Source organism: Symphalangus syndactylus, chromosome 1 (genome assembly GCF_028878055.3).
Source record: "Symphalangus syndactylus isolate Jambi chromosome 1, NHGRI_mSymSyn1-v2.1_pri, whole genome shotgun sequence".
Classification (NCBI taxonomy): Eukaryota; Metazoa; Chordata; class Mammalia; order Primates; family Hylobatidae; genus Symphalangus; species Symphalangus syndactylus.
In genome coordinates, this window is record NC_072423.2 from 90014478 (window position 1) to 90025196 (window position 10719).

Below are 10719 nucleotides of genomic sequence, written 5' to 3' on the forward strand. Positions count from 1 at the left end.
AGTAGCCTCTGCCCCAGGGGGACCAGGCCAGACAAGTCCTTGGTAGTGTTGGTTGGGACCTGGATCTGTATTATTGGAGCAGATGATCTGATTTGCATTTGGCCACGGATCCAAGAAGGTATTAACATAAAGAGCGGCTGCCAGCCATGACCCCAGCATTCCTCCCAGGAGGAAGGAGTCATCGAGTCCACTTTGCAGCTTGATGGCCTAACAGAACCCACTGGAGTGGTCAGAGTTCCATCCACAACATTCTGGAATGTGGCCTTGGGCACCAGTCAGCTTCTTCCCCTCCTCACACTCCCGTGGCCTCTGTTGCTTCAGCTCTGGCGTCTCTGAGGGGGACCTGGGAGGACTCTCAGCTTTCAACAGATCAGGCAGGTAACTCACAGAGCTAGGGTTCCAGGTAAATATGATCCCCAGGCCATGCCTGGGCTCTGGTTTCTTAGGCAGGATGGGAGGAGTAGGTTGGCAGTGGCTGAGCCAGCCTGGTGAGTTTGGCTATCACTGATGGGCTCTAGGCCAACGGTGGGCCAGAGACTGCCTGGAATTTGGTATCAGATAAGCCCTGAGCCCAGATCACAGGCCTAGGACGACCTAGGACCTGGGGACCTCTTTGTTCTGCCTTATGGGACCTGATTTGGGGTTCCTAGGCTTGCCCTGTGGATTTCAGGATACCCCCTAGTTAGGCAAACATATGAGCCCTGGGGCCTGGGATGGGAAAGGAGAAATGGTGTGGCTCGTAGCCACTCTTGCCCACTCTGACAACATCAACATCTCCAAGTAGGGCACCCCTAGAAATATTTTTGCTGTTTGCAGGATGGGGGTGAGTGTTTGAGCCCCCAGGTGGTTTCTCTAATTTCTCCCAGCCCACAGAGTCAATGAGACATAGTCGACAAAGCCCAGGCTTTGCAAGAAGATGGACTGGGTTTGAATCCTGGCTCCGCCCCTTACCGGCTGTGTGACCTTGTAGCTTGGCAGTGGCTGTTTAACCACATTGAAACTCAAACTACTTAACCTCTCTGAATCTAATCTGTTTCTTCATCTGTAGAGCCAGAGGTGGTGGGGAATATAGTACCTGCTCGGCAGAGCTGTTGTGAAGAATAAATTTGACAACCTGTAGGTGCTGAGTAAACGACAGCTAGCATTATCCTGTGGGAGAGAACCGAGAAGAGAGAGGTTAAAGTTGCACAAAATCCTTTCCCCAACACACACACATACACATGCATGCACGCATGCACACACACACGTACACACATGCACACACACGCGCGTGCGCGCACACACACGCACACCCATATCCTGCAGCTGTAGCCAAAGGGATCCTATTAAAATGTGTGCAAAATTCCCCCATGACCTCTCACCTAGAGTCAAAGCCACAGTCCTCATGAAGGACAGGGGTCCTCCTCGGCCTGCACAGTCCTTACTTTCTCTCTCTGATCTCCTCGACCACCATGCTTCCCCTTGCTTCCTGGGCTGGGCCCCTTGCTGCTCCCAAACTCCCAGGCATGCTCTTGCCCCAGGGGCTTGGCACTGCCATCTTCACTGCCAGGAGTGTACCCTGCCATCTTTGCTCAATGCCATGGTCTCAATGAGGCCTCCTCTGGCCACTCAGGTGTTTTTTTTTTTTTTTTTTTTTTTCAGACAGAGTCCAGCTCTGTTGCCCAGGCTGGAGTGCAATGGGCAATCTCAGCTCGCTGCAACCTCTGCCTGCTGGGTTCAAGCAATTCTCCTGCCTCAGCCTCCCAAGTAGCTGGGATTACAGGCACCCACCACCACCCTGGCTAATTTTTGTACTTTTAGTAGAGACAGGGTTTCACCATGTTGGTCAGGCTGGCCTCGAACCCCTGACCTCAGGTGATCTGCCCGCCTTGGCCTCTCGAAGTGCTAGGATTACAGGCATGAGCCATCGCGCCTGGCCTTAGCCACTCAGTTTTAAATGACAGCCCCTCCCTACCCCCCACACATTTCTCAGTCCTCCTCTCTCTTTTTTTTAAATTTAAATTTTTTATTAATAGAGATGGACTTTCACCATGTTGGCCAGGTTAGTCCTGAACTCCTTGCTTCAAGTGATCTGCCCACCTTGGCCTCCCAGAGTACTGAAATTACAGGTGTGAGCCAACATGCCCAGCCAGTCCTCCTCCTTTCTTTTCCCTGCTTTATTTCTTCGTAGCCTGATCATGACCTGACACGTGTTTTGTTGATGATCTCCACTCACATGAATATAAGTTCCACAAAGGCAGGGGGTTTGTCTATTATGTTTACATTCATAGTAATCCCCAGTGCCTAGGCATAGAAGTAGGTGCTTAAGGTTTGTTGAATGAATACCTGAAAGATGGCAGGAAATGAAGTTCTGGCTGGTGCAGGTAAGGGGAGTGGGCCATGAGGTGAGGACATCATCGCTTTCCTTTTTTGCCAAATGAAGGGGTTGGCCTAGACACCCAAGAGACCATGAACCCCTGGGAATTGCGCACATCATTGGGTGAGTCTCTGCCTCCATGCATTTTTCTGGAACAAGTGTCCCTACCTTCTTGCAGACATTGAACAGAGCCTGTGACCTCCCAGAGGAGCTAAGCACCCTCCCAGCTCTGATATCATGTAGTTGGCTCTAACAGGTTTGAATCCTTGTTTTCTAAGAACCTAGGATGCTAAGATCCCATCATCTTATTCAGCAGCCACGGGGGTCCTGGCCCCAAGGCAAGGACGGGAATCCAGAGGGGACTTTGGCAGGGTCAGTGTGGAGGGGGCGGTAGTGCCTATGGGGCCATTGGAGGGGAGACAAAGGAGACTTGTATATTACGTGTGCCGTTTTCTTCCTTTTATTTAAAAGAAAATAGGTTTAAAGCAAGTTTGATGAAATGTGAACAATTGTCAATGCTGGGTACTGGGCATGGGGGTGTTTATCACAGCGCCACACTTTTCCTATATTTTAAGAAATCCTTTAAAAAATAGAGTTGGGGGTGGGCACTAATAGTTATAGCTCATGATTAGTAACAGAGAGGCAGTTTCTGGGGCCCTGGGGGACCTGCACTTTGGGTGTTTTTGCAGTGTGTGTGGGGGCAGAGGGGCTAGCCAGGGTCTGGGACCTATGCGTGGAGCTGACAGAGTCCTCCCTCCTCCCCTGCTTCCCCCTCCCAGGTCTCAGTTTCCTGCCTTCCTGGGAAGTGGGGAAAGGCTGAGAGGCCCCGTGCTGGGGGCGAAGCTAATTCATTAGTTACGCCTCAACAAGGACCGGGTGCCTGCAGTGCCAGCGTGATTCATCATGATGATTGCCCCACTGCCAGCCTGCGTGGGCCTGGAACGCCAGCACATTTTACCTTTACCCACTGAGAAGGGCCTGGTGGGAGGTGAAGGTACAGGATCTGCCGAGAGCAAGAAAAAGACTCTGAGAAAGAAGAGGGCTGGTCCTCCATGCTCTCGGCCCCAGGAAGCTCTGCTAGGCTGGTGCTGGGGTGGAGAGGCTCATGTGGGCTCATATGGTGCTGCCCGTGCTGATGGAGCCCAAGAGGGCAGCCTGGCGCTGGGTGCCAGCCTGAGCATGTGGCGAGGCTGGGCTGCTGAGCCTCCTCCTCCACAGCCAATGTTCCCCAAGTGAAACTGCTTGGGGGTGGGGGGGAGGGACTCATCCTCATCCCATTAGCCTGGCTGGGTATTCCCTACCTTTCTGGTCTCTGAGAGCCTTACCTCTTCCAAGAAGTCCTCCCGAATGAGTAGAAGGGAGAGAGCTGGATTGGAACTTAAGTGACATCTGGGAGGAGCCTGAAGCCCCTCCGGTTGGGGCTGAGACTCCTATACCCTAGGTCTGGTGTCTGGGTTCCACCTGGGTCCTCTACCTTGGCCTGGATTCCTGCTTTTGTTTTGCCAGTCTCTCCCAGGATGGGGGTACATGGCTGGTTCCTGGCTCAGAGCAACATCTGCCTCTGTGTCCCCCCATCATCTGTCCACCCCCTAACACCTCTTGCCATATTAGAATTGCTATTGCTCTGTCCTTTCATTCATTTATCCAACAAATATATATTATCTGAAAAAAAGTATGTGCTGAATAATTTCATTTGTGTGAAATTCAAGAACAGGGAAAACTGATCCATGAGGATAGAGGTCAGAATCATAGTTGCCTCGCAAGGTGGGGATTGACCGCAAGAGGCTTGAGAGAACTCTTGGGTTGATGGAAATGGGACAGGGGTGTGTACATTTGTCAAAATGCATCCAAGAAGACACTTATGATCTATGCATTTCACTGTATGCAATGTTTGCCTCCACTTTTTTTAATGTTAAAATTTTTTCAGCAAGGCGCAGTGGCTCATACCTGTAATTCCAGCACTTTGGGAGGCTGAGGCAGGTGGATCACCTGAGATCAGGAGTTCGAGACCAGCCTGACCAACATGGTCAACCCCTGTCTGTACTAAAATACAAAAATTAGCTGGGCGTGGTGGTGGGCACCTGTAATCTCAGCTACTTGGGAGGCTGAGGCAAGAGAATCGCTTGAACCCAGGAGGCTAGGCAGAGGTTGCAGTGAGCCAAGATCGCGCCATTGCACTCCAACCTAGGCAACAAGAGCAAAACTCTGTCTCAAAATAAATAAATAAAAATTTGCACTGAATGTCTACTGTATTCTCTAGAGCCTGTGCCAGCAGGGAAGGAGATGCCCAAACCTCCCTGGCTGGGCAGCTTACATTCCAGTGGGGATGGTTCCCATCCTCCCGTTGCATTGGCAACTGCTCTCTGCCCTTGGGCTGTCTTCCATCCCCCTTCCCCTGCAGTGGGGATGGCAATGAGGGTGGGCCAAAGGGCAGCGTGCTGTCCTGAAGTCAATCCATTCAGCCAGTTACATGGGTTACACCAGCCAGGTTCAAGAGAAGGCAGGAGGCAGGAGGCCTGGAGCCTGAAAATTTGGCTCCCGGGCTGCAACCTCTATGCATTGTGTGACCGTAAGCAGAGTGCCTAATCCCCGTGAGGCCACTTCTCTCATCTTCATGTGGGATTATAATGCTGTCTTTGTAGCTTTGTCCCGACAATCAGAGGCTCTGTTGTGAGAAAATTCATTGCTGGAGGTGGAGTGACCCTTGTTTCCATCTATCGGTATGGTTTATGGCTAGGAACACAGGCTCTCGAGTCACACTACCTGGCTTCGAATCCAGCTGCTCATCAGCTGGGTGACCTTGGGCACTTCACCCAGCTCAGACTGACCCAGCTCAAGTCATGTCTCTTTGACCCTCAGTTTCTCCATCTTTAAAATCGGGGTGATGAGGGTGTCTACCTCATAGGCTGTGCCAAGGACCCAACGCAATGCTTTCAGCATAGTGCTGGGCACACGTGGGCTCGAAGCCAGTGACAGCCAGTGCTTTTCTGCCAGAAGCTCCGGCAGGAGGGCTCCGGATGGGAGGTGGGGGGAGAAGGCAGCGGGGAACTGCTGCTGGTGGTAGCAGGCGAAGGAAGAGTCATGGAATGAGAGTGGCCATGATTGGTGGCTAAAAGGCGTTCACGTGTCCCAGACCTCTGTCCACTGCAGCCATACACAGACTTTGAGCGTCGGTGGAGGGATCCTGGCAGGAGAGAGGGGTGTGAGTGTAGCAATGAGGAAGCTGTAGGGCAATTAGCGGGGCGGAGCCAAGCCCTGGGTCCGGGTAAAACCAGCAGATGTGAAAAGGGCCGGACAGTAACACTGTTTCGAGTTACTATACTGAAGTGATCCCAGCAGGTAGGCAGGCCGCACGCCGCTGGACGTGAATGGCCGGCAGTGACCGCGCCCCTCAGCCCCTCCTTGTGAGTCTCTAGTCCAGAGTCTTTGATCCACCGCAGGCGTTTCCTTCGCCTTCTTCTTGAACCCGCGGCTCTGGGGCGCACACAACCGCACACCAAACGGCGTCGGGCGTCGGGTCTCAGTGCCAGGCTTGGCCGGGGCGGAATCTCTCGGCTTGCGCTTGCTCCGCGGTGGGCTGGATGGGCAGGTAGGGGGCGGGCTCCGGCGCTGGGACCCCACTAGGGTGGCGCCTTGGCCCCGCCCCGCCCCGCCCTCCCTCCGCCTCATTGGCAGCCGCACGCGCGTCGGGGTTGCCAGGGCGACGGGTCGCTAAGCTGCGAGTCAGCGCGAACCCTAGCCAGTCGGCCTCCGGCGGAGGCAACGGGGGAGGCCCGAGGGCGGGCGGTGGAGCGCGGCGGTGCCCCAACTGGGTGCCTCCTCCCGGCCCCGCACGGCCCCCCTCCCGGCGCGGGGGCAGGCCGGGGCGGGGGGCCCGGGGGCCGGCGCGGCTCCGGCACCGTCGGGGCGGCTGGGGGGCGGCCGGGGCGGGGCGATGCCGGGCGGTGGCAGTGGCGGCGGCCCCGGCCGGGGCCCGTGACCATGGGCATCGCCGAGTCCACGCCGGATGAGCTGCCGTCGGACGCAGAGGAGCAGCTGCGCAGCGGCGACCAGCAGCTGGAGCTGAGCGGGCGGCGGTTGCGGCGGCTGCCCAGCGCAGTGTGCGCGCTGAGCCGCCTGCAGAAGCTGTATGTGAGCGGCACCGGGCTGCGCGAGCTGCCGGAGGAGATCGAGGAGCTGCGCGAGCTGCGCATCCTGGCGCTGGACTTCAACAAGCTCGAGCGCCTGCCTGACGGCCTGTGCCGCCTGCCGCGCCTCACGCGCCTCTACCTGGGCGGCAACCGGCTGCTGGCGCTGCCCGCCGACTTCGCGCAGTTGCAGAGCCTGCGCTGCCTCTGGATCGAGGGCAACTTCTTGCGGCGCTTCCCGCGGCCGCTGCTGCGCCTGGTGGCGCTGCAGTCGCTCCAGATGGGCGACAACCGGCTGCGCGCGCTGCCGGCCGAGCTGCCGCGCATGACGGGCTTGCGCGGCCTCTGGCTCTACGGCAACCGCTTCGAGGAGTTCCCGCCCGCGCTGCTGCGCATGGGCCGCCTGCACATCCTCGACCTCGACCGCAACCGCCTGGGTGGCTTCCCCGACCTGCACCCGCTGCGCGCGCTGCGCGTCTTCTCCTACGACCACAACCCCGTCACCGGGCCCCCGCGCGTCGCGGACACCGTGTTCCTCGTGGGCGAGGGCGCCGTCGAGCGCATGGCGGAGCGCGACGACCCCACGCCCCGGCCTCCGCCCCGGCGCCCAGCGCGGGCCTTTGAGGATGAGGAGGAGGAAGACCTGCTCATAGGCGGCGCTGGTTCCCGGGCTCTGGGCGCCCCCGGGGGCAGCCTCCGCGCCCTGGAAGCCGCTCCAGGACTGGGCACCTGAGCCTACGTTCTGGCTAATGGGCTTCAGCCACTCTGAGAGGACGGGCTCTAGGAAGCTTTGGCTGGTTAGGCCTGCGGGACCGGCGGGCCCCTACTTAGGTCAATGGAGCGGCCACTTTTGGCGAGTTGCGGGGCACAGGCAGGGCTGGGGCTCATCTTCAGACACTCCTAGGTAGTAAGAGGACTGACTATACCCTGGCTGATCTGTGGGCAATTGTCAGACCAAGAAGTCTGGGCTGGGTCCAGTCCCTGATGGAGCCACTGGTAACAGAGGCACCAGTTTCCTCCTGGAACCAGGGTCACTGAGGGCCACAGAACTGTCACGTCTCCCTGAGTCTGGATGCAGGGCGCCCAACACCCTCCCTCTTTCTGGGGTTTGGGTCTCCTAGGCCCACCCTTTCTAGGGCAGGAGCCGCTACCTCTGGGGTGGACTGCGTGCCTGTGTGGGGCCCAACTGCCCTTGCGAGGAGGGCCTGGCCCAGGAGCAGGGGCTTGGAGCGCAGCTGGTGCCCAGGACAGAAGTGGGAAATAGATGGGGGCCCCAACACCGAAGCTGCCCTCACCCCTCCACCAGGGCTGATCATACATACCTCCCTCCTTGGCCCCCTGAGATTGGTATGGGGCACAGAAGGCAGGGGGTCACCCCCACCCTATTCTGTTCTCTTCTCCCAGCCTCCCAGCATGTGCCTGGAATCCTGCTGGGAAGAGAGAGCTCCCCCTCCACTCCCCACCCCATAGCCTGAGCCTTCCAGCTGTCAAGTTTGAAAAGAAGCCACCGTGCCTCCAGGGCCTCCTGCACCGCAGAGAGGGGCTCTCTGCTCTGGGAGGCTGCTCAGCGCCTCTCCCACGGCCTGCACTCTCCTTTCCCTTAAATGGGCACAGCCAGGGTGGCTGGCACGGGACTGGCACTCTGTACCTCCACTCCGTCACCAGGGACAGCCCCGAGGGGGTGAGGAGAGGGGCCTTGCTCTGCGATTCCCAGAGCCAGATCTTCCTCATCCAAGCAATAACGGGACGAGGGAGCCAGGGCCAAGGACACTCAGGGACACTGTTGGGGCAGGGGCCCCACATGGTAATGTTTTCTTTAGGGAGAAGAAAAAACAACTGGCTGTAAACATAAATTATATTTCTTGGAGAAAGAATGTGCATTTCCCATGTGCCTGTTTATTTATAGTCCCTGGGAGCACCGGAACCCACTGCTGTGGGGACCCTGGACTCCCTCTAGCACTGCCCCTGCCCCACGTGCCCCCCGCTCCATGTCAGACCGACCCTGCCAACTGTTGTGTGCTGTCTGTCTAGGGAACAAGTGCTGTCATCGGGAGTGGCTTTTGCCCCTGGAGGCTGCTTTCCTGTCTTGCAGAATCCCGCAGCTTAATTCTGCAGAAGATTTTGTATGTTTTTGAGTCACCCTCAAGCTGGGCCGATCGTTCCCTACTCTTTCACTGGCACTGCCCCTCCACCCCCTCCATGACTCTAGACTTGCCTGCCTCCATCTCTCTGGCTCTATTTTCCTCTTTCTGTCTCTCTCCTTCTTAGTCTCTTTTTGCTCAGTTTTGGCATTTCTTTCTCCCCTTGTTGTTCAGGAAAATAATAAATAACGATTTAAAGAAAGGAAGAAAGTTGTAAAACCTTAAGCCTGGAGGCCCATCTCCCCGGAGAAAATCCTGCCAGGTCTTCATCACCATGGCAACAGTGGCATACCGGGCCAAAAGGTCAGGCCCTGCCCAGCAGCTCTGCCGGCACACGGGGCTAGGCCCTGGCTAAGGAGGAGGCTGGGCATGGGTCTGGGGCTGTCAGCTTGCAAATGAGAGTGAAGGCCTTGAACGGACAGAAAGAGGTGGTGGGTGGGGAAGATTAGAGACTGCCACCTTCCCAAGGAGGAAGAGGGTCTGGGGCTGGTTGCTGCAGACCTTGTCCCTCCCAGAGTTCCCCCTGTTGGGGTTCCATCAGGGCCAGTGGGCCTTCCAGGAGTCTGGAAACTTGGAGAAAGTCATTTGAGAGATGATCACTCAGGTGGGGTAGGAGCTGCAGCTGACTGGGGACTCTCCTCTTGACCTGCCACTTGTATCGCAGCATAGGGAAAACACCCCTGGGCCTAGAATCAGAAGGCAGGGGTTCCAGGCCTACTTCTGCGATTGACCAAGTGATCTTGGGCAAGTCACGACCCCCCTGGGCCTTAGCTTCTTCATCTGTACACGAGGAGTTGGGTTTATTTATTTATTTACTTTTATTTTTTTCCAAGATGGAGTCTGTCTCTGTTGTCCAGGCTGGAATGCAGTGGCATGATCTTGGCTCACTGCAACCTCTGTTTCCCAGGTTCAAGCGGTTCTCCTGCCTCAGTCTCCTGAGTAGCTAGGATTACAGGTGCGCACCACCACGCCCGGCTGATTTTTGTATTTTTAGGAGAGACCGGTTTCACCATGTTGGCCAGGCTGGTCTCGAACTCCTGACCTCAGGTGATCTGCCTGCCTCGGCCTCCCAAAGTGCTGGAATTACAGGCATGAGCCACCGTGCCCGGCCCAAGGAATTGGGTTTATTTAGATCTGATGCTGCAGCTCAATACTTCTTGAAAGGGGTTTGTCTACCTTCCTTTCACGCAAATCTTAGACACAGGAGCAGCAGGATGCAGAGGCAGCCATGATCACCTGCAATAACTGCTGTCATTAGTGAGCTCAGGTCTCCTTCCTCTGTCTGGTCTGTTTCCTCTACCTCCTCCCCTGCTGCTCTCACCTGAGGACTCTAGGTTGGGCCAAAGTCCTGGCAATGAGTCCCCTGGGCCATCCTGAGGCTCTCAGGACCTTACCCTTTTGCTTTGTCAAACGTGGCACCTGCAGCCATGACTGCTTGCCAGCTGAGCAGGCGCTCCCCCGGGGAATGGGAATGGGCTCTGTCCCTGGCCCTGCTACTCACTTGCTCTCCACCCTCAGAAGCCAGTCCCTTCTGGAAAGTTTGAGTTTGGTTAAATTGGGTGCTGATGCTACAGAGCACGATTGAGGGTCTCTGTCTCCATGTGAGTAGGGAGGGAGCTACTGCCAGGGACAACTGGGTGTCACGGCTCCCCTCGGTGGTGGAGATAGCACTGTATTAGAAGTCCTAGCATTCCCCCACCCACAACTTCCTGTGATTCTCACTTGGCCTCTGGGGAGCAGGGGGCAGGGGAGACTGGAAGGGACGCTTGTAACAATGGGATGGGATGGATGGGCTGCCTCTGCAGTTCCCCACATCGTCCTGGGGCGGTCAGAGGTGGGCAGGCCATGGGGGAATAGGGCAGGGAAATTCCGCAAGAGTCATGTTTGTACCAGGGATTCAGGGGCAGAGGCCAAGGGAGCTGAAGTCAGAGCAAGAAGCTTCCTTCCTGCTGTGGGAACCAAGTGGAGGGAAAGGCAGAGGAGGCGGCAGGGCAAGAAACAGGGCGGGGAGGGCGAGTGACTCACCCCTAAGTGTGAGGTGTGAGGACTCCCAACCCAGTGCTCACTGCTTCACAGAAGAGCTGCTTGGTCCCTG

At 56.7% G+C, this 10719-nt stretch overlaps 1 protein-coding gene and 1 long non-coding RNA gene across 2 annotated transcripts; both read left to right on the forward strand.

Moving 5' to 3' along the window:
* Nucleotides 1–257: 257 nt before the first annotated feature.
* Nucleotides 258–4028, forward strand: LOC129490360 (uncharacterized). Its single transcript, XR_008660225.2, has 3 exons — nucleotides 258–378; nucleotides 2535–2612; nucleotides 3136–4028. It is a non-coding gene; the product is annotated as an uncharacterized lncRNA (long non-coding RNA).
* A 2069-nt stretch (nucleotides 4029–6097) lies between these two features.
* Nucleotides 6098–8357, forward strand: LRRC10B (leucine rich repeat containing 10B). Its single transcript, XM_055294177.2, has one exon. It carries the CDS (start codon nucleotides 6338–6340, stop codon nucleotides 7214–7216), a length of 879 nt encoding a protein of 292 aa, XP_055150152.1. The 5' UTR covers nucleotides 6098–6337; the 3' UTR covers nucleotides 7217–8357.
* The last annotated feature ends 2362 nt before the right edge of the window (nucleotides 8358–10719 follow it).